Raw genomic sequence first — 23,788 nt, forward strand, 5'->3', positions numbered from 1 at the left:
GGGCGATGGGTGGGGAGTGGAGGAGGTGGAGGAGAAGGAAGAGGAGGAGGAGGAGGGGTCCCCGCGGCTTTATCTCCCACCCGGCTCCGCCCGCCGCCGGCTGCCTCCCGTCGCCGCGCCGCACCGCACCGCGCCGGCAGCGCAGCGCACCGGCAGCGCTCCTCTCCCTGCGCACCGGCACCGCTCCGCTCCTCTCCCTGTGTACCGGCACCGCTCCGCTCCTCTCCCTGCGCACCAGCACCGCTCCGCTCCGCTCCCTGCGCGCCGGCGGGCGCAGCGCCGGGCAGGGCAGCGCCCATGGGCTGCGGCAACTCCACGGCCGGCGGCGCGGGCGGGAGAGGTAGGGTGGAGGCGGCGGCGATGTGGGGCGGGCGGTGCCGGGCCGGGCCGGGCTGGGTGAGTGGGTGGGCAGCAGTGGGAGCATCCCCGCCTTGGGCAGCCCTGCGGGTCGGGAGGCCGCGGCGGGCACACACTCGCCCTCGGTGGGGCTACAGTCGCCGTTTTGGGGGATGCCCGTCCGAGCCGCGGGTATCACTGCCCGCCCTCTTGCAAGAGCATCTTCCTTTCCCTAGCCTGATCCTTTGCCCAGGGGACAGAGGATGATGTGGCCTGCCGCGGGCACCGGCGGCTTTCTGGTGCCCGGTTGTCGCTAGGATCAGCACCTCCGACAGGAGCTGCCTAAGGCACGGAGAGCCCAGGCCGGGAACTGGACGAAAGGATCCCGCCGAGGGTGTAAGCTCCATCCTCTTTGCTTCCCTATAAGGCCACGAATGCCACTTCTGAAATGAATTTGTGCCACATCTTCTCCTTGCTTGTCGGAGAAGTTGGAGGATGTTCCATGATAGAGGTTTCATGCATATTAATGTGTACGGCTGGCTGTTGCGTCCAGTCGGCTCCCTTATTTGTTCATTGCTGTTTTCAAAAGAGATAAGATCTGGGAAGATGGTGCTGTTGTGCTCTTCCTCCCCCCAGCACCCGCAGAAAAGGAAAGTACATGGAAACTGATAAGTGGACCTTCACCATGTAATTATAATATGAACATTTCTCAATCATTTTTCATCCTAAATGCACTTGACAAACATTGCCACCTGTTCCAGTACCTGTATTAAGTCATTCAAATACACAGCAAAATAGTGGCCAGACCAGTTAAAATTACTGGGTCTCCATCTCTTACTGTTTTGACTTACTTTATCTAGAGCTTCAGTGACGTCTTGGGTGGTGCTAGTCCCGACTTGTTCATGCCTGTGAATGGTGATACCTTCTCCAAGTTGCACATATGTATGCATGTTTATAAATTGTACACATGTGTGTGTGTTTGTGTGGTGTGTTGCTGGTTTACCTGTTAAACTGCACTTCATGCTCACAGAAGAGTGGCGTTTCTGCCATTATTGCTTACTTGATTTCTATTAAATGATTATAAATTAGGTTTTAGGTATCATGCATGTCTATCAGAGGCTTCTTTCCTCCGTAACGAATGCACTAGATGAATTTGTTTGAACTTTCAGTGCTCTTACTGGAGCTGTCCTGTTTGCACACATGAATTCTCTCCCATTAGTTGATTCCTGCATTGCAGTGAGTGGAAGTTCTTTCTGTATATGACCAGTCTAGCTTCATACCACTGGGGTGATCCTTGTTCACATCCCATTTCTGTTTCCTGGGTGAAAGCACCAGCTTTCAGAGAAGTTCAGAGGAAAATTTTGAGTTCATTATTAGTCCCTTTGTGGTAGTTTCTAAATTAATGTTGATCTGGCCACCCTGTGGGACTTGTACCAGGGTACAAATGGGTAAATGTCAAATAGACTAACTCTGACAGCAGTGTTATTTAGCAAATTATTTTCAACAAAAAGTTTGTTTAAATGTGTCCTGTTGCATTAAAGGAAGTTATTTTTAGATTTTGGCTTGTAGATTAATAAAGTATTTTCACTGAAGGTACGACCCCTTCAGTGGTTAAACTTACTTATACTGTTATTCATAAAATATTTGAACTTGCATTTTTGGCAACCTTTTGCATGTAATTTAGAAATAGCCTGCAGATCTCCAATGGCTTAGCGCACGTGAAAAAATAATGCCATGTAAAACACATCATTAGTATACGGGAATTATTACTCTTGTACTAGTAGACTTTTCCAAAGCAAATGCAGCTCTGAAAGGTCCAGTTCTCATCTCACTTTCACCACTGTCAGTTAGAAAGTACTCTGTGCAGTCTATGGTCTTAAAACAACAAACAACTGGTAATAAAAATAAGATGTCAGATGTCTACTATTTATTTGCTTCATTTAGCATTCCTTACAAAGTAAGGAATTATTTCATACATTTATTAATAAATAATAAAATTATTTTATATGGGGGAAGGAGAAAATGTAACATTTTTATTTTGAATCCTTGAGCTTTTAATGGAAGTGCAACTCAGTATGTTACTAAAAGATATGAATGCTGTGTAAATACAAATAAATTTTGTGGCATGCACAGCATGACTACATCTTTAGTGCTAAAGTTATGACTATTCTACAGTCTGTAATGTCAAAGCTACAGGTACATAACGTATAATTAACCTGTAACACTCTGTCATATCATAAGACTAAGGATAATATTGTAGTGTGCTTCACAGAATGCATTATACGTATTCTTATACCAGTCCCCATTTTCTTACTTTTGTAAAATTCCTGTTGTAGCCTAGCTTGATTTTTCCTAAGCAGATGTATATATAGTGATAGTTCAGCTAATCATATTATCTTCTCTTGCACAGCTAGAATGACATCAGAGGAGCTATCAGCCCTATGGTCTGTGAGATCTAAACTAATAGACATGATCTAGAATAACATTTCTGTCTGTGGTGCAGTACTCCAGAACACCAATATAACTCACAGACTCTACATGTTCTTCCCAGAGCATCAGTGACAAAAGGCTCCTGAAATGAGAAATGGCAACTTCAGTTATCCAAGTAAATTTATGTGTATACATCCTTCTTAAATCACCTGTCTAGTTTATGTGCTAACTGTGGATTATACTTGTTTGTTTTTTTAATTTCTCAACTTGCTATTTTCATTATGTTTTGTTACCTCACTTTACATATTCTTTCATGTTATTTCCTGGTATTTTAGAAGCTCAAAAAGAGCTTCTTTTTTTTTTCTTATTTTATTTTCACCCCCTTTCAAAAATATGGTTCTATATATTATAATTTGCCTTTTTTTTGTTTGTTTCTTTTCCCTGAGTTAAGGCATTTCCCTACATTCTAGTGTTGCTTTGCTAATAAATTTTAATTGCCTCCTCCTTTCCATATCTATTGTAGTAGCAATGACAGCACCTTAAATTTTGGTACTCATTGGAGGCCGTCAGTCTAGTCTTAATTTAAATGTACGGAGAAGTTGCTATTCTGTGGAGAGCTTCAAATACAGTCAAGTTATGATGAAGGAGAACTTTCACATGAAGTTTAAAGAGATTTATTAACTTCAAGTTTGCTGGAAATTGTCCTGCATTCTATTGATCAGGTCAAGTCTGTGTACAGAACTCCCACCTGATGAGTTGAAGTAATCAATTTGAAGTAAATTGAGATAATTCTGTCCTGAGTTACAGTGGGGTATAAATAGATTAAATTCATTGATGTTAGGACTTGATTCCATATTGCTGACTTTTGGAGCATATCAGAAAAGAGCCTATAGTAGAAAAATAATTTGTAGTCTTAACAGTTGCATAGATATATGTGTAATTTTTGGGGGGATTATTTGCTTTTGTAACAATTTGAGTTACGTACAAGAAAACTTTGTTCATTGAAAAATAATGGGAAAATGTTTCATAATCTGCTCCAAAGTCAGATATTGACATTTTTTTATATCCGTATTTTTATTCATATGAGTGGTTGCCTCTCACACTTCTTATGTTTTTCTGAAGCTTTTTTCTTTCACCTCCACTCGTGATGCATTTCTCAGCCCAGAGGAGTATCATCTGTGGCTATCAATGTCTTTCAACCACCTTTTGCGTTTGGCCTGCGTTTACTGAAATCCCGCAGTGTCACCAACAGCAGCTGCTGTTGTTTTGAAAGTTCAGAACTCCCTCTCACCGAATGGAAGATGCTTTGGAATGCGTTCTTGTTCTTACTGATTTGTGACTGTTTAAATGCTATGGGGTCTTTTGAGGGATCACAGCTCTACTACTCCAGGCAGAATGTTTCTCTTCTGTAATCACTTGGGCTTAGAGCAATACGTGGCTGAACGGGCCTCGTTAATTCTGCAGGCTGTACTCCTCCTTCTGCAGCTCTAAAATTCCGAAATGCACCCAAAGACCTGCTGTGTAGATGGTGTGAGCAGAGAGGTCACTGAGGACAATTCAGTACTGTCTGTTTTTTGTGGATGCAGCTTCCTGGCTGCTCTTCAGTCTGTTGCTGAGGTTAGGCAGGTTTTGGGAAACCAAACGAACAAAAGCCTATCAAGACAAGGTTTGTCAAGTACTGCCTTTTTTTAGGCCAAGCTGATATAGTGGGGAAAAAATGGATAGGCTTTCAAATATGTCAGGCTTTTCTCAAGTCATATATCTAAAACAGTATGTGTCTGAGAGCACTGAGTCCTGCTGCTGTGGAACAGCTATACAGTGTTTGTGGATCAGTAGTAAACAAGATTCTTTGGCTGAACTTCTGGAAGAAGGAACTTGAGTAGCTATAAAATTATGTGTTGCTCACTAGACATGCAAGAGTTAGACAAATATGTCAGTGAAGTAACGGGGTGAGGGTGAACAGATTGAACTTTATAAACAAACATGTCTGTATAAACTGAGATGTTATGGGTTCCCTGTGAAGTAATATCTATGTATAAGTTGTGTTCAGGCTCTCTAGTGAAAAAAAACTTGTAAGTTTCTACACAGATTTTTTTCATGGGCCGCCTCAATAAAATGATACTCGTTTGCAAGCTCAGAACTCTTGCAGAAAGAAAACTCTTTTCTGAGCTGGAAATACTTTCAAAGGTATAGTCAAATAGTTTAGTGGTATTTGAATGAATTTGAACCAAACACTTGCTTCACTTTTGCTAGTGAAAATGAGAAATAACACCACTGAAATCAATGGAATCCCATCAATGAAGGTGAGAATAACCTGGTTTGCTGTGCTTACAAAAAAGTAGAAGACAATGTATTTCTTATTGTACGCAAAAATGATGTCTTAGAAGTGGATCTGTTTTTATCGTACTTGGTTCTCAGTGCTTTGTGTGAAATGCGTTTCAAAATGCTGCAGTGATTTTTTCAGCAGTGGTACCCTCGCACGTGTTTCAAAGGAAGCAACTGCTGCCATGTGCGAATGCAAGTGGCGCATTTCCAAACACAGGTTCGTAGCTGTATAGTCTATCCAAAGCCCAGGCTGATGGGTCTGAGTGACATCTGCTGTCCTCAGAGTGAGAATGTATGTGTACCATAATGCATTGAAGGCAGGTATGGCACTGAGCATGGGCATGACACTGGGCATGGGCAGTGCATGGTGATTGACTGGAACCGGAGTATTGCCTCTGGGAAATGTAGCAGTACTGTAGGCACACAGTTCTTCTCACTCATCTTAAGGTTTCAGTTTGTGTATTAAACACAGTTGGGATACTTCCTGCAAGGAAGGCGTCAGTTTTTCAAGTGGGGATCTAAGTGCTGAGACCTTAGACTCAGAAAAGTCTTGGCAAAGGACTGTGAACTTTTTTTGGAGAAACTGAGTTTAATGCAGTGTGCTTAGAAGAAGAAAATAGGAAAGTCATGGTTCTGGTGCAAAACAGGCACAGGACAGGAATAGCTTCTTCTGGAAAAAATTAAAAATCCTGCTAGCTCCAGCTATGGAGTAAGGGTTTTCAAAACCCATGTTGTCTGAAATGTTGCTGATGCAAAGGCTCCATCTAGATGTGCAGGGGGTGCCCTGAAGGGGGGGTACATAGCTGAGCTGACTCTAGATGAACTAGCCTTGGTAGCAGAAAATGTCTCCCTACATCGGCTGAGATTGAGCTTGCGTGCAGCATTGCAAGGCCAAACTTCCACCTGGACACAATTAATTTGAAAGGTTTCCATGCAGTGCTTTATAGATGTGCCTGTAAAGCCAAAAAGTCTCAGAAGGCTGCCTGGTAGAATAAAGTTTTAAAGTAATGGCCTGAGCTCACTGTGAATAGAGATACTCCCTCCAACTTAATTAAGAGTTTCTGCTGATACATATAGCTGTACTGAGATTTTGCTGACTCTAGAAGCAGGACTAACAGAAGAAAGAGCAATTATACAAGTGTAGTCTATATTGTTGCTGGGAAATAGAGAGATAGTCAAATCATAGGGAATGGGAATGATATTGTGTGTTCGGGAGTTAGCTGTAAAAGGCAATGTTTCCTGCCATTCAAGCAATCCATTTGGTAGACAGAGCTGGACTGCTTCTTCTTCTTTCCATTTAAAATAAGAATGCAGAAGGCATATCCTTACACATCAGAGAGACAAAAGATGTTTGCTATTTATGCATATTTTTCAGCCCAGGAAAAATAAAAGTTGTTCAAGAAATGAAGTACCATGGCTGAAAAACCCCCAACCTACTTTCAAACTTATAAAATCTTTTGTATTGACAACTGGAGTTTCTTCAGGGTTAGCTCAGATCACCTACTGCTAAGTACTAAGAGGAAAGGAGAAGTGAAAGTTTTTTCTAATGTCTACCCTAGCTTGTGTAATTAATAGAAGGAATAATTTGCTGGTTACTCAGCTGAATTATATACCAGCAAGGGCAACATGGCATTAATGACTTGGGAGGAACAGGAAAGAGTTTATACTTCATTGAATGTTTCTCTCCTGGCAAGAAGCATCTGAGCTACAAAAAAAAAAAGATCAATCACTGAGACCAGGCAGTCAGGTGGTAGCTTATGTTTTTTTTCATTTTTTTTTTGTTAAATAGCAAGATGGATTAAGGGATGGTTGGTCTCTTTAGATATCTGGGGCTTTGGATGGATTGTGTCCCAATGTTTATAGTAGTTGTGTCTGGTTATTTCATAAAACTTTGTTTATCTGGCAGGAAGAACAAAGCAGCATTTTACACGTGTAGCGCCAACTCTACAACTGCGTCAGATGCCAGAATAAGCAGATATTTGGGAGTAACTGCTTGGTTAATTGTGTCAACTTTGTAGCAGACCAAACCACCAGAAGACTGAGCAAAGTGAAGCATATAGAATTCAGAAAGATTAGTTTTGTCTTATCTTGCTCTCCTCTTGAGTGAGTGCACCTGGGCACTGGTCCACAGCAGCATCATTTTCACACACTGAGAGTCTGGCTGAGATCTAAGCACGACAGACTTAAGGGATAGTATGGATAAACATTAAGGATAAACTGAACAATCATGAGAAATATGTTCTTTGACAATATCAAAGTTCTGTTGCTATTTCTGCGTTGTTTAGGACAAAGAGAAATGCTTACTGTGCAGTTGGTGGGTTTAGAGGATTATGCCATTATCTGCTAAACATGTACTTTTTTTTTTTTCCCCCAGGTGCTACAGGGACTACTAAAGATGTGTAAGTACTTACTCTACTCTTCTCTTTTAAGTGTGTTACCCTGGATTTATTTTCAGTCCTACTAGCCTTATACTTTAGTCATACATGATTCATCTGGCTCCTACCATATAATCAACACAACCAGATGTTTACTGTCTTAAGTGACAGCTTCCATCTCCGCAAAACAACTCCTTGTCTTGTTTACTTTTCTACTGATTTCTTCCCATGTTATTTCTCTAACAAAAATGTCTTTTGTCTGCTTCTGTTGAGATAGTTGTCTAGCAGAGGTGGTTACTTCAGACTGCTTTTCACCGTCATGTGCCAGTACACCTTTTTCCCAGGGCCATATAATTGTATGAAGGAACCACAGGAATTTCCACCAGACCCAGGGGGAGATTTAAAGAGCTACTGAGACAAATTCCTCCTCTTTGCATGAGACCCAGTAACCCATCTGATTTCCTTTTCAAAGTACCCACCTCTCTAGATGTTCTCTGTATTAAAGATAGTATCTATCCTCTTGACACTGGGTAGCAGAGGGAGCCCTACCCATCCTGTTTTTCTGTAAATGTGCAAGGTCTGAATCTCTGTTGTCCTATTGCCTCGTGCCAACTTTGAATTTTCAGAAAAGCAGCAGTGAAAAATCAACTTTTCTCAGCCCATTTTTCATTTGCTGATGCAGAAACATACAGGAACAGCTTTACTCAGCCATAAATTTATTTTTCTATCAAAGGAAACATTAAAGAACTCCTCCCGAGGTCTTGCCTTCCATTTCATATAATTGGTATTTTCCATTAGGGTTTGCAACTGAGAGACCTGGGAAAGATTGTTTTGTTATGCAATAGGAACGTTCTTCTCTTTTATTTACTTCGCTTAGAATAACTACTCTAATTAGACAGAGGAATCCTGGTGTAGAAATGAGGGCTGTCGAGTCAGATAAACAAGTGGAGAGAAGAGCTTAACAACAGACTTGTCCTTGCTATTAGAGAGCGTGGCTGAGAACTAACAACGGGTGTCACTTGGCTGATGAACACTGCTGTCAGAGATACTCTTGAGGTCTGTGTTACCTGTGCAGTCTGTTTTCTGGGTTTGCAGTGCCAGACAATAAATAAATTACAGGAGGCAGTCCTGTGAGGAGCACCTTCTTGATGCAGCCTGCAGCATTCATGCCCTCAGCACTTCTAAATATATAAACCTACTGATTTAATTTATATTAGGGCCTTTTTTATTATTCAAGTTGGATGATTTAAGGACTGACTTAGAACTGCATCTCTCTCTTTGCTGTTGATAGTTTTAAATTTCGAAATCACAAGCACTGTTAAATTATGAATTTAGTAGGCATGTATCAGTGTTTTTAAGGTATGGGGATATAGAGAACTGTGTTTTTATGTGCGTAAGCATTTATAGGGCCAGGCTTCAGGAGTTAAAATGAGAACATCCTACTTATTAGTGTGAGATCATCTGTTATGTTTCAAGTTAGTATTGAGATAACTTAGAAAAAAAAAATTACTAGTGCATTCTTCAACAAAGTGAAAGAGTCAATCCTGGAGTCACTACCCTCAGAACTCAGAAGTTTCATAGAATATTTTGAGTTGGAAGGGACCCATATGGATTATCAAAGTCCATTAAGTAGCTGGCCCATACAAGGATTGAAACCCATTGTCATAGCCTTGGTGTTATTAGCAACATGCTCTAAGCAACTGAGCTAATCTCAGGGTTCTCATTCAGATTAAGATTAGTAGAGCCAGCCAAACAACCTGTGTGAGTAATAGCATGGTTGAACCTTCTTGTCAGACATTAGAAACACAGATCTGCTAATCAGGAATGGTAGCGATGACCCAAAAGCCCTAAATTAGTCATTCTAATATTTAACAGCAGATTTTTATGAAGGAAGAAAAATATCAAAAAATTATTTTAGTTTCATAGAAATGACCAAGCAGATGTATATTAACTAATATTATAGATCCACAAAAGCTTAAATTTTACACCTTTTTACTGTCATCAGTTAAAAATTAAAAGTTTCTCTTTAAAGAAACCTCACTGGTTTTTGCCATCAAATTTCAGTCACGTCGATTCTGGTTCAGAAAAGCCTTTAGGTGTGTCCTTACTTACAGCATGCTTTTTGACACAGAATCTAGTTAAGAGATTTCTCATTTCTTGACTGTGACTCATTGCCAAGGCACCAGTGTCTCCTGGAGTGAGCAGCCAGGTGGAAAGCAGAAGGGTTGCTCTGAGCCATCCTGAGTGACTGTGGGGAAGCTGCTTTGCCCTCTGGGCCTTGAGTTTCTCCACCAATCGGATAGGGATGATGATACGATCTTCATATGGAAAGTTCTGTGAGACTGAGGGCTGTGTGGTGACAAGAAGGACATAGAGTCTGAGAATGTGTTTCCACTGCGTGCTCCAACCCAGAATCTGTCAGCCAGCTTCAGCCCGCGCTCCTGCCCCACTAAAAAGGAAAAGTGCATCACTGCTAACTGGAAGAGCTTAGACGTAGCGAGGGTAAAGTATATGCCAGAAAGTATTGCAATGCCTGTGGTATTCAGAGTGTGGCTAAGTCTAAGGGAAGATTAGTAACAGTAGGAAGAAAAGGACACAGAAGTTCAAGCTTGTTTCAGAATATTTGGAGGAAATCTGTCAAATACAAATGACAGACCCTTGTTCCTGACAAACAATGGGAATCTGAGGAGTAGTTGTCTGTCACTTGTGCAAAGTTTAGTGAATCATTGCTGGTGGGACTACTGAGCACAGCTAGAAAGAGTCTGTATAATGGTCAGCACAAGCAGAGCCATAAAAGCTGAGGTAAGAAGAATATGGATGGAATGAATTAACGTGAATGCCTGTCATTTGATATTTAAAATATTGTGTGAGAAATGGGAGCTTCTTTTACCATCAAGTGGACATGGGATTGATGAATGTAAAAGCTGACAGTTGAACCAAGTGTAGTTTTCAGACTTTGGGTGTCAGAGAGCCTCTTGGAACAGACAAAACCCTACCAAAAAACCACTTAATCAGCCGAAAATAGAATGCCATTATGTGGATTTGCTGTTAAATCTGGCTACTGGACTCCGCCCACGCTACCTGCTGAAAACTATGCTCTTGGTTCCCCTGCAGAACAAGTCAACAACATCAGAGGGAAGAGGCAGCAACACAGCAGCAGATCAGCGTGAAGCACACTGGACTGTTACGTTCCTTTTGCTGTCTGTCCCTGGCTCAGAAAAGCTTATTCTAGCTTGCTGTCCCTGGAGGACTGTTGGACTCCTGTATCCCATACTCTCTCTAGTATGGAGTCCAGTAGATGTGGCAGTGGGAACACTGCTGAAACCAAAGGAGCTTCTTCCCGTTCTCATTTCCATGTGGTTGAGTGTTGCCACTGTAGCTCTGTTCCCTGGAGCCGCCTGTGTTCACCCAGCCTGGGCACAGAAGCAGCACTGGCCGCAGTGGCTCAGCAGACATTTGAACATAATGTGGACTTAGTGGTCACCTTTCAAGAGGGGCCTTTGAGCCACAGTGTGTGAAGACAAGAGGTGTGTGAATATGTGAAATAAATAAACTGGAGCAGCACTCCTTCTCATGCTACTTGGAGACCCCAGAAAGGTGTGGAAAATGGCATCTTCCTTAAGTGCCATCACCAGATTTTTTTCTTTCTTTTTCCTCTCACACTTCCACATTCCTCCTGTGTCTGCTCACCTCCTCTTTCCTGGCAGGACTGCAACAGACTGCACCCCAGTCATCACCCAGCCCAAGAGCTGTGGTCTGTACAAACCCAGATTATTTTTGCTGTTGTGCATCTGAAGGAAAAGGTATTGCAAAATTAGACTTTGTTTTATGGCCATTAAGAGGAAAGGAAGAAAGCAAAAGGTGTAAAAAATCTCTGTCTTTTTAATCATAGACTTGGATAATTTGTTTTGGTGAGAGAATGACAATAATGGTCGGTGATACCCCATTACAAAACATTTCTGGAACAGAAGAAAATAGTCCTGTTGCCTAGCAGAATTTTAAAAAAACATTAATTTCCTGTTGGACAATATTGATTATTATTCTTACAACCCCCTTTTGGAGGAGTTGTGTATGAAGCTGTCAGTGCTTTTAAAGGATTCTTTTCTCTGGAGGATAGTTAATATGGACTATAGAAAATGTTCCCAGTTGTACGAGAAAATCAATCCTGTGACACATTCAGTTGGTTCAACAGAAATGATTGTGGTCTTTTGGCACTCAAAGTCCTTTCCTTAAAGTAGTATTTGTTGGGTTTTTTTTTTTACCTAAAAATATATCCTCATTTCTACCCATTGATATACACATGCTTTCCATTTTCTTCAGAAGAGATTGGACCACAGTAGGACAGAGCAGTTTCACAGTCTTAAGGAAAGTTGTCTCTGCTACTTGCAAAGAAAGTAGATGTAAGAAGATTTCCAACTTGTAGTAGTATTTTTAAGGCATTTGCTACCCTCACAGAAGAGTGCCAAGTGCATTTTAAGGGCGTTTTGTTGCATTTAAGGCTTCATCTTGCTATGAGCTCCCTGCACTTCAGACCAAAATCCCTTTGACTTCGTGGGTCCATAAGGGCGTACAGCCCCAACAATTAAACAGTAGGCACATCAACCTTTTAGAATAAATAAGTGACAGTAAGAAAAGTCATATATTATTGTTCAAGGTCATAGTTCAGAAATGTCTACAGCATAGATTTAGCCCTAATGCTGGGTAAAGGCCAGCTCTCAGTTTTATTGCCTGGGAGCAAATCAGAAATGCATGGATCAGCTCATGATGGGGGAGTATCTTTGCTTTGCTCCCATAGTCCAGGCAATTAATCCTTCAATGGGAATATGCAAGTGAGGATACCTGGATGCAGAGCCCATGCATGAGCACTTCCACTTGGGTCGTGGTGTACCTTCACTCTTTGCAGCCTTTCCTGAGGCACCACTGTGGCTGTATTTCATGGCTCCCTGAGCTGCTGCAGTACATGATTCCTTCCTGGGCAGTTATCATGGTTGCCCCCAGTTGTAGGGAAGAAGTGGCGGATGTCTGTGGCACTCAAGCTATCTTGCCTCTATTTTTATTGCTATGTTGGTAGCTTACAGACCAAGCTAGAGTGCAGCTGCTGCCCCACCCATACCCAGCCATGCAAGCAGAGCTCAAAATCCAAATATTTAATCAAAGATGGGGGAGTGATTTGTGTGAAGACTGAGGTTGAGGTGCAGACTGAAACTGCAGCACCAGCACTATACCCTGAGGGAGTAAGAATAATGTTTTTATATTTTCCATACTACATTTGCTTTCACATCAGTGCTGATTACTTTACCCTCTGCCCTGGTTCAGCTACAGTGGACAGTATTTCAGTGGGGGGAATCAAACCTCAGCGACTCCCTATCGATCTGCAGACTGACCCATGATTTTACTCTAAAGATAAAAGAGAAGTAATTGCCCATTTTTAAGGCATTAATAGCAGTAATTTGGTTTTGCAAACAACGGACTTCAGGAATTGCTGTACTTCATTTTATAGAGAGGCCGTGTAGCAGCTCTTGGCACAGCTGCTATGAAAGTTTATCTCTCTTCATCCTCACTCCCATTCCAGCAGAAATACCCAGTCCCTTCTAGTCCTCTTTTGGGGGAATAGGATGCCAGGCTTGTTCCCATTAAGTGTGGAGCAGTGTGGGGCTCACCGAGGAAAAGTGTTAATTTACCTGTTTCAGCTCCCAAATCTACTTTCAGACATCACTGGTAGGGGTCATGAAAAATAAGCTGCATCTATTCTCAATCCCTTCTTTCTTCTGCACATTAGAATGGAAAACTGTCACTCTTTTCATACCTATGTGACTACTTTTTTGAATGGTGGATGACCTGAATTAAACTGGGATCAGAAATAACCCCCTTCTTCCCTTACTCCTGAATCTACCCAGATGGTAATAGAGCACCTGAAAGAATTAATCTGCTAATGTGCTTTGTTTCTTTTGATGTTGCAGAGCAGAAGAATCTGTATCAGATGATGACAAAAGGAGGTAGGTACTTGACTGAGGCTGGCTTTATTTGCAATAGGCTGCAGTGAGTTTTGCCACCAGATGTAGATCCTTCCTTCCCTCCTAATTCCCACCAAAAAAGCAGAGAAAAAAAAGACAAGAGATGAGGAAATCTCACACAGAGCCTGATATTGATAAGTCTGCCCATCCTGTTATTGAGTTGGGGAGATGAGAACTTTGTGGCAGAAAGAGCACATTATCTCACAGCGGTAGGTGACGTGCTAGATAGGGGCCAGAGGCCTCTGCCTTCACACCAACCCTGCCACAGAGGATGCCATTAACACTTGTGGGAGATCTCTGCAGGGCTGGAAGTTGAAGGAAGTAGGAGCCTATCATCAAACAGATCAAAAATCAACTCAGGGCCTCAGGAGTTGAAGCAGGTGTGATTAATTTGCCACCTAACGGGGCAGAGCAGTGTAGTGGGAGCCTCTGCAAGTAAGTCCAGGCACAGCAGAGGCTCTCAAGGACTCAGTTTTTTATCTCCCTGCATCAGTTAGTCCCTGCTTTTCATACAGGCCTCAGAGCCAGACAGTATGCTCTGTGAGGCTATGAAAGTACTTAACACTCTTTAGGTTCTTCCTACTAACAGTTTTCTCCAATTGTGACCCTAAGCAGGGGAAAGCAGGTCCTATTTGTTAATGAGGTTAAAATGCTGTTTAATTGATGTGTGTTTTTTGAGGTAAGGTGCTTTAGTGGTCCCAGTGTCAAACATCACTATGAGATAAGCTCTGTCCTCAGCTGGATACATTCAGTGTCTAGAAGAAGCTGGGCATGTGGGGTTTATTGTCACAAGACAGTTGGGATTTAATGATAAATAAATAAATTTTCACTCAATTTTTTTTGACTGAAAAAAAAATAACTCATTTCACATGCTTGGATCCCAATTAAGAATAAAAGCTGGCCTCAGGGATTGTTTGGGTTTTTTTGCTTGGCACCGTATTAGCAAGCGTGCGGCACTTCATATGCACTTCTCCCGTGTCCGTAGAAAGGAGGGCTCCTCTGTGGGTGCTCGTGCAGAGGTGCTCATTTCTCTGACCATCCATGGTCTCTCTAATGCTGCTGCATGACGTTGACAATATAGGAGAAGTGTGACGATTAAGCCCTGCTGCCTCTTTGATTGTTTTTTAAACCAGGAACTACGGAGGTGTCTATGTTGGCCTGCCATCGGAAGCAGCTGCCATGGTTTCCAGTCAGACGAAAGCTGCACCGAAAGGTATCGCAAGGTTGCGTATTGCATTTCTCCTGCTTTCTCTGGGTAATTTTGTCCAGTATGTCCTTTAAAAATCAATTATTACTTCAGACAGACTGGCTAGCCTCAGAACCTCTTAAGGCAGTGGGACTATTTGCAATTGTCAAAGTGATTGTTCTCATTTATTTTGATTTTAACATGCTTTTGCAGAAGGGTCCTAGAGCGGATGCTGACGGTGTGGTACGTTGTCTTCTGAACAGCTTCTCCACACTCTGAGTGCTCTGTGAATTAAAAGAAAACAAAACCCTGTTAGGACTAGGAGGCTGTGATAGATGCACTTGCAGGGCCTCAGCGCTATTTTTAGTTTTGAAGGTATTTACTTGCATTGTGGTGAATTCCAGTAATAACAGTTAGTAAGTGCTTGCTTTCAGGTTTATTTCTGTTCTTACATGAAAGCCAGCAGAAACTGTTTCTTTCCGATGTTATATTTTTGAGCAGTGGGAAGAAGCATTACATTTATGGGTACTTAATAGAAAAGTCATAAACATATGATTATGAAATAATGTAATATTCTTTTGATTTAATACAGCAAAATGCTGCTGTCACATACGTATAGCAGTGTTTAGTCACTGACTTCTAAAATTTGCTACAAAACAAGAAAATGAAAAACAGTAACATTATTAACCAAAATAATAGTAGCTGGTTTTTGAACAGCACTGCCTTTGTTGAAAGTTTTTTTTAAAAATGGTATTCTAAGTTAGTGATATGTTACAATGTTTTAACAATCTTTATCTTTTGTTTTCTAATTAAGATTAGAAGGAAATAAAGACATCAAGATGCAAACAGCTGGAGGTACAGTATGTCTTAATTAACATTATGTGCTTGGAATGTATTTGTAGACCAGAAACAAGGTAGCAATGCTCCCTGTGCTGCTTCCTGGTGAAATACATCAGCAGTGCTTAGACCAGTATCTGTAGAGACAAAGCTTTTTCCAGGAATGAGTAATTTGCAGTTAGAAAACGTCTGCTCTGCCTTGAGAAGGACTTTGAGGACCAAAGTGTTTCACCCACTATGTAATGTACTGGAGCTTTCCTCTTGCTACGGGAGAGTCTGTGGGGGCTTCGTTTTATACCAGCTAAAATAGGGCATTGAAGATTTATAGGCTCTGCTCCTGATTTAAGGGTTTTGACTAACTAACTAAAAAAAGTCCTTTATAAGTTTATGTCTGCAGAAAAATAAAACAATCTAAGTTTCCGTTTGGAATTTGAACTAAGTAAACATTGATAATTTTTGATAAGGAACTGTTTTGATGTCTTGCCAGTGAGGAGCGGGAAATTATAAAGCTGCCAACAATTTCCATAAGAAGCAGAACCCTTTCCTAATTTAGGTGAAGAGCCAGAAACAGTTTTGGCTGCTCTCAGTGCTGGACACAGGCCTAATAGAACGGAAAACACATATAGTGAGTGTCTTTAATCATATGAATGGTTAAAGCTCCATGGGCTCTTCTAGTAGCAGTCGTAAACAGGAAGACCTTCAGTTGGTCTTCACAGCTAATTTCAGGAACCTGGCTGAGGTGTCTAAGCTAGTAACACCATCATCCTTGACCAGGGCAAGGCTGAAGCACCTTCTTCAGGTTGCAGCTTTCTGTCTCTGGTTTATTAACAGAGTCCGGGTTAGGTCCTTGTCTGGGTGCTTTAGTTAAATGCCCGAGGCCGGGTCGAATCAATCACTTGACATTTTTTGCTATTTAGAATAGTTGAAAATGCACTTTATTTATGCAAGATCAGGGCTTGGCTGCTGACTCAAGTCTTCCACAGATGATCAGCTTTAAATCTACAGAGGGTCCTCTGAGCTCCACAATTTTAGGTGCATGTGTGTCTGCGGGTCATAAACTACAAATCTTTCAGCTTCTAGTGATGACCTAGTTCTCTGGTTCATGCATAGAGTGTTCTTGTATTGCTTTACCAGTCTACCTAAATCTGTTCCTTTCTTGTTTTTGTTTTTGTTTTCTTTTTTAACAGTCTGCTAAGACCAGTTGCCAGTGCTTTAGAGAGAGCTGTCTTTGTGCTGAAGATTTTTATATTTATGTAGCCTTCTGGAGAGCAAGAGAGATCAGAGCACCAAAAAATCTAAACTGTTGCAAGTTCTAACTACGGGTAAAGCTTTAAGTACAGCGTTGCATCAGTTTCCTGTGATGGTTGCATTATGGAAGCCTCCTGCTGTTCTCCAGTGAAAAATGACATTAGTGAACTCATGGTGGATGTTTCTGCACAAGAGCTAACTTTGATGATCTGCAACTTATTTCTCTGTGGCCATATTGCAGATTTCATCAGCTATCAGCTACGCTTCATATATTTTCTCCAACAATTTTTGATAGATTTTATATAGAAAACCATCACTATTGTCCACTCAATAGTTCCTATGGTAGGTTCCTGTAAATGAATTGTTAATTTAATTCAGAGTAATATATTTGACAGGTTTGCATCTTTTTGGTAATATTGCAAATTTTAATACTTATGCTGTGAAAACTTGAGAATAGGATGAAATCAGCATAAGACCATCAGGTTCTTTATAATTACTACTGTCACTTTTATACAGTGAGACAAATATTAGTATTTAATTTTCACCATTAAAAAAGATAATGCTCAAGGAAATTTATTTCAATAAGAACAATGTACTTCATCATAATATTTACATGTCTGTTTATATTTTTCTTCAGCTATATCTCTTTTATAAAACACTACATGTAAAAAAATTCTAATGAACTGAATTATTATGTTATGTATTCTATTTCATGAAATATTATAATGACATGCCCTTGCATAAGGATGAAGTGATAATATTTTCAGTGCTGTATCCTCCCAACTTTTAGAGGATTTTTGATCACTATTAGATTTTTGTATCTCTGACTCACCATAAGCATCTCCAGTATGGCAAATTGAAACAGAATGAGTGTCATTATTACTTTAGCAAATTTTTGAGGTTTTAAAATTCATTAAGTTAATAGCAACTGTAAGTTTTCTGCAGAACATAAAACAGATTGTACACATTTCCATAGGGCTGAACAAGTATTTAAATTATTAAAGCCTTTTGCATAATTCTTTAGTAAAATTTTTTTAATGGGACATGATATGCCATACACTTTAAACAAACAAATAAACAAAAAAGCCCAACCCACATTAATGTATTACTGTAGATTATTGGCCACTTTGAAAATTAAAAGAAAAAAAGCCAACCAGAAAATCTGGACATGAAGAAGTAAACCGCTGTGAATCATGAAATTCTTACCCATTTAACCATTACCTGTCATGACCAGTGAACAACCTTTGAATATGATTTCCAGTAACTCGCAGCTTTGACTTTTAAATAGAAGTAGTTTGATGTGAGGCTTGCAAAAAGAGATACTTAAAAATATTCCTTGCTTGTCCTTTTTTTTAAAGTATTTATGACATTATTTATTGCTGTTCTCTAGAAATCTGCTACTTGGGTTATCAACGATTTCAGGCTTCCAGCTCCTGAAGACAAGTATGCATCTCATTCTTGACCCCTTCGACCTCAAAGCAAGATGAAATAAGCTGGAAGATTAAGATGTGGTGTTAAAATATCTCAGTGTGAATGAATGTCTGTTGATTTTTATCTTGTTCTGCAGTTGTAGAGTCTTATTCTTGCAAGCCAAGCTGATGAGAACTCAAGTAGCACTGAGTAATAAACATGCAGGCTTGCTTCCCACCTTCTTACCATGGCATAAGGGTATAGTTTCCACTTCACATGCTCCACAAATGGTCTAAGTGGTTTGCACAGCACAAGTTTATTTAGTACAAAGCAATTAGACCCATGCCTGACCTGATCACGATTGCCTTTCCCAAAGCAGAGAAAACGCCAGTTGTTCTAGGATACATCATCGTTCAGCTAGTGCTTGAAAAGCCAACAACAGATGCCAGTAATCAACCTAGTTGTTTGTCCACTTCTATCCTTCACTTGCTGGGAAGAATCGTCAAAAAGGTGGACAGGGCTGAACCCCAACATCACATGTTCTGCTGCTGACATCTGAACCCCCATGTGTGGGCGGAGGAAAGAAAGAGGTGATCGCTAACGAACAACTCCCACCAGCTGGTGGTGGGACAGTTGCAAGGGTACTTTTCTTGGTTTACGTCATTACTTGTTTTTCCTGCGCAGAGCTAAAGAGAAGCTTGGAGCACTTTGCAGAATTGGTCTTTTAATGTTTCATCCTCTGAATGTGTGGGAGGTACGGTGGTTTCTTAATCTTTTTGTTCCTCTGCATCATTTAGTCTCAAAAGCTTACTGATAAACTGACAAATGTTCAGCATCATGGACTGGAGTCTCTAAAATAGATACACGTTTATTTATGCTATGCGGGCCTGTACCCATCAAACTAAATAGCCAGGGCCATGCCCTTGTCTCTGATTTGCAGACTCCTTTGTTTTCCCAAGGACAAGATCTAGAAGTTGCTTGACAGGACACTATATTCTGTTTTGACTGAATCCCACTTAGGGAACTGATTTTCTGCTCATCAAAATTCCTCTGTGGTGAGCAGCCTTTGTTAATAAAAGCACATGATCTTTCATGGAGAAATGGGTGTAGCTGCTTTTTCAAAACTTACAACCTAGGGATATTTCTATTAGGAGGAGGAACAGAAAAGAAACCCTATATGCCAGCTGCCAACTGTGCATTTGATGGTGTCCTTGGAGAATATTTAGGCACTCAAATGATGGTTCAGTGTGAGAATTGAGAACAGAACACAAGGAGCCATTGAATGACAGAGTTATTATTAAGGAATATACTTTGGTTTAGCTTACCATTTATAAAGAAGAAACATTTAAATGTTGGGGCTGTAATACCACTTCCTTTGCAGTTGTCACTTTCTCCAGCCAGAGCCGGGGAGCCAGTAAACATAGTTCAACAAAGAGTGGGTTAGGGTTTTATAATCTCAGCATCTCTGATCCGAGATTCTTTGACAGCCCAGAAATATGCTTCAATTCACGTAACTCAGAAGTGACCCTTGAAAAATTCTGGAGTATGAAAACGTAGTATTGACACTACAGTTTGTGATTAACTGAAAAACAATCAAAATATCTTAGATTGCAAACTTTGGTCTAGTACAAACTATTTCACCTCGAAGACAGCTGCTCTTTTGAATTATACTGAGGAGACAATGCATTTAGTTTGCTTTCTTCTTAATGCAGGACCTGGAGCTTTGTTGTAAGGGCCCAGTTTCTCAGTATCTGGTTAATGCAGACAGAGGCACTGCCCATCTTGGGTATGCCATCCACATCCTAGTGTAGTTCACAGGATGTGATGTAGATCTAAACCTCTGTGTCATTCAAGGGTTAAATCTGTCACTAAGAGGATTGCAGAAGACCTGGTAAAGGCTGTTGTAAGCTCAGTTAGGACTTCATTCACTATAAATGAAATCCTTTCATACCAAAGAGTCCACACAAGGCTGAGGCTGCAGAAATTCGTAAAGGTGAAATTTGTCTCTAATGAACACAAAGTATTCTATGATACTAATTTACTTGATTTCACGCTGCCTGTCTAGCAGAGGAGTCTGTGCTATATTGGACTATGGCTGATATGGCATCACTATTCCCTGTCACCCACGCAAGTCTAGCAATTCTCAATAATCGTGCCTCCCAAGCAGTCGGTGAGTCACTGCTGATCTGTTTTCTGCAAAGTAGACCTCTGTTTGGTTCCCATGGTGATCAGAAGCGACAATTATTACGGACTGCTACTACAGCTTCTCAGTTGTGTGTACCCACTAAAAGAAGCTCTTACCTGGTTACAGTCCCTTGGTGTTTTGCCGTGCATCATTATTGCTTCCTGTTGACAGCAATTTAAACACTTCAGGTGAATTACCTTTGTGGAGAACATGCTGAAGGAGGGGGATTTGTGGAGTATTTTTGGTTTGCAATGTATTTAGAACAAGACTAGGAGAATAATATCTCTGTAAACTTTCCATAGAACAATGGTATGCCAGTACTGCAGGAAACCTTTTGAGGCTGGGCAGAATGATCCAACCCTTGTTTTAAGAACAAACATGCACAGAACTTAGATTTATCATAATAAAAGCCATTTCATTTTACACAATCTGACAAGTTTTGCTGTAACTCTAGGTTTTTCAAACAGAAGAGTATTTCCTAGACAGCAGAAACCTATCACCCACCTTGTGGGACTTTCTGTATACTGGTCACTATCTGGTCACTATTAAAATACCTATAGCTGAGGGTAGGACTCTGCTTGTGAAATGGATCATTCTGTGAAGTGCAGTGAAACTCTCATTAGAATAACTGTACTGAGAAAAGAATTAGAAAGATACCATGGAATGAAGCCTGGATAAAAGGGAACTTCCTGTGCCAGAAAGGAGGAAACACATAGGAGAAGGAGAATCATAATATTATGCAGTGAAGACAGATGTAGAAAGAGGTTAGGAACAGAAAATGACGTAAAAAAGGAAATACCTTAATTAAGTATCTGCTCCATTTCTCTGTGATTCTAATCTCTGGAAAACACAGCAAGAAGTAGACTGCTGCCAAATTGCTTCAAGAATGAAGAGAACTGGAGATTGGCTTATCAGTTCATTCCAACCCTCAGATGCCTGAGACTCCAAACCTTTGGGGAAATAACTTGTCTAATTTTTATTTGCTTCGTGCCCAGTGTAATGAGCCCATGAACCTTATAGGTCCTTTTGGGTGTTACCAGTATATATAATTATCCTGCTGTCTCTTTCAAAATTTCTGTTGATATTTGTCTCTCTGTGCAGACTGAGAAAATACACAAGATGTAAAAATAATTAACAGGGTTAATACAAGAAAAGATTAGAGAATATGTGAAAAGGAAGCAAGGGTTTAATCTGAAAAACAGTATCAAGTTAGAACTTAAGCTTTGGTTTAGTTATACAATGTATTTTAGTTTTTTTGTATAACTAATGAATCACTGTGCAAGTGATTAGTTTTGTCACAGCACCCTTTTTGGTACTCTGGGAATTATCAGTCCACTCACAGAATTTTTTTTCCTGGTCACAGGAATGGCAGGAGGGTGAAATACCAAATTCCACACTTTGCCTTTGTTGCCCACTTTTTATGTTTGCCAAATCTCTGTGCTGTCTGCAGGACGGATTCAGTTCCATAAAAGCTGAGCTCCTTGGATTCTTACTGTGAGGCTGTGATTCAGAACAACATGTTAATTAGAGGCAGGTCATATTTGCTGACTGTTTTGTGGGGGGCTATTGGAAAATGTAAGACTTTGTTGCAGTTAGGGAGGTATTCAAACTTTGGAGAGAGCCCACACTGTGTCACTCCCAAACTTTACTTGGCAGTATGCAAACATAACACTAGACAAATAAATAAACAAAATCAGGGTGGTAACACACACCTTTAAGCTTATATCTAATATCATATTTATGGTTATATATCACTGGACACTGACTGTAACTTTGAGCTGTGAATATTGACCTACATCTAGGTTTGCATTACCCAAATGATATTGCTGTAAGGAAGCCTTAGAAGGGCTCCCTACTCCTGGTTTGTTTGTAGAAACCTCTTATGCTTTTGGGAAATCAACAAATAAATTTTCTCTAAAATTAAAAGATTTAATCAGGTCTTAATGGATAAATAGTATCAACTTGATCAAACTCCAAATATCTGGTTATTATAACAATGTACTTCATCTTTGAAGTCTCACATGAAACCAGTAGTCTACTTCTTTTTCCTCTTACAAATTGTGAATTACTTTAATAAAAAAAAAATTAAATTATTTTAGTTTTACGAAGTAACTGCTTCAGATCACCAGATAAAACCAAAACAATTTTGGCAGGGAACTAATTTGTGATAAGGAGACTGTGCCAGCCAGAGGAGACAGAGGTTCTGTAAATTCCAAATTATTTGTAATAGCATGAATAATGGTTGGAGAACTTTCACAGCACCGTTAAAGAGTCTTTGTTTAAGTCATCATTGCTTGTATAAGGATTGCTTCTTGAGAAACCCAAGATTTCCAGTGAAAAGAGCCCTGAAAATCACTGCTTGGAAAATAAGTTTTGATTTATGATCATATTTTTTCAAAAGCAGTGTTATATTTTTCTCTTTGAATTTCAAGAGGAAGCCAAATTCTCATCTGAGCCAGTGAGGTAAACAATCTATCTCGTATTGCCTGCAAACAATTGCAGACAATTCTCATTCAGAGGTACAAGAAAAAAGATAAATGGTATTGACTAGCTCTATCATGGGGACATATATGTTTATACATTTGAGATTAATCCAAATCTTTAACAAAGTAAGATAGACTAGATTTCATGCTTTATCCTTTCAAGTGTTTTCATTAAAATATGATATAATTTTTTTTTTCCTGTTGGTTGAAATAATCTCTGGCAAAACAATTTCTTCTGTATTTTTTGTAGTAATATGTAATTCATTATAGTTTTCAACACTTTTTGCACTATTTCCCACTTTAATCTTGAGTTCACCTTCTGGCATAAAACTGCCACAGCCTGGGTTTTACCCAAAGGGCTAGGCTTACACCTTTGCTCAGGTGAGCACTCCAAGTGGGTGCCACTGGAGAATATTTTACCCTGAACATTGTTTTTTTCAGCTTCAGTTGAAACATGGACAGTATTGCCTGATCATTCTCTAGGAGGAGTGTTTACTGCACATGTGACTGTATGGTCTTGAGATTTGGACTAAGATGATTGGTTTTAGGAATCTTCATTATCCATAAGGATATTGAAAGCTCATCTTGCCTCCTGCATGACACTTCCTTGTCATGGTTTAACCCCAACCAGCAGCTGGAGCCCACGCAGCTGCTCACTCAATCCTGCCTGGAGAGAACTGGAAGAACAAAAGAGAGAAAACTCGTGTGCTGAGGTAAAGAAAAAGCCCAACACACAAGGAATTCACTCACCACTTCCCGTGGACAGGCAGGTGTTCAGCCATTCCCAGGAAAGCAGGGCTCCAGCACTGGCAACAGTGACTTGGGAAGACAAATGGCATCACTCTGAAAGTCTCCCTCTCTTGTTCTTCTTCCTCCAGCTTTATATTCTGAGTTTTATATGCTGGTATGGAACATCCCTTGGGTCAGTGGGGCTAAGCTGTCCTGGGTGTTCACCTCCC

The 23,788-nt window shown here is 40.4% G+C and overlaps 1 protein-coding gene across 4 annotated transcripts; it reads left to right on the forward strand.

The window, feature by feature from the left end:
* Window positions 1-247: 247 nt before the first annotated feature.
* On the forward strand, window positions 248-19,417 carry CUNH12orf75 (chromosome unknown C12orf75 homolog). 4 transcript variants are annotated; one of them, XM_027890466.1, is made up of 7 exons: window positions 248-340; window positions 7,466-7,490; window positions 13,427-13,462; window positions 14,614-14,703; window positions 15,481-15,521; window positions 16,691-17,093; window positions 18,142-19,417. In XM_027890466.1, exons 1-6 carry the CDS (start codon window positions 298-300, stop codon window positions 16,696-16,698), a joined length of 243 nt encoding a protein of 80 aa, XP_027746267.1. In that variant the 5' UTR covers window positions 248-297; the 3' UTR covers window positions 16,699-17,093; window positions 18,142-19,417. The 4 variants fall into 4 exon arrangements, with proteins under 4 accessions (XP_027746267.1, XP_027746270.1, XP_027746269.1 ...); XM_027890469.1 differs by having other exon boundaries at window positions 15,486-15,521; XM_027890468.1 differs by having other exon boundaries at window positions 14,614-14,693; window positions 15,486-15,521.
* The last annotated feature ends 4,371 nt before the right edge of the window (window positions 19,418-23,788 follow it).

This window comes from Empidonax traillii, unplaced genomic scaffold (genome assembly GCF_003031625.1).
Source record: "Empidonax traillii isolate 1590-97213 ecotype Southwest subspecies unplaced genomic scaffold, ASM303162v1 scaffold289:size826226, whole genome shotgun sequence".
Classification (NCBI taxonomy): Eukaryota; Metazoa; Chordata; class Aves; order Passeriformes; family Tyrannidae; genus Empidonax; species Empidonax traillii.

Excerpts from the sequence above, each read along its gene's own strand:
- CUNH12orf75 (XM_027890466.1), top strand. The coding sequence starts at position 298 with ATGGGCTGCGGCAACTCCACGGCCGGCGGCGCGGGCGGGAGAG. Across the intron at positions 341-7,465 it reads CGGCGGCGCGGGCGGGAGAG|GTGCTACAGGGACTACTAAA; the intron begins GTAGGGTGGAGG and ends TTTTTCCCCCAG. Across the intron at positions 7,491-13,426 it reads ACAGGGACTACTAAAGATGT|AGCAGAAGAATCTGTATCAG; the intron begins GTAAGTACTTAC and ends TTGATGTTGCAG.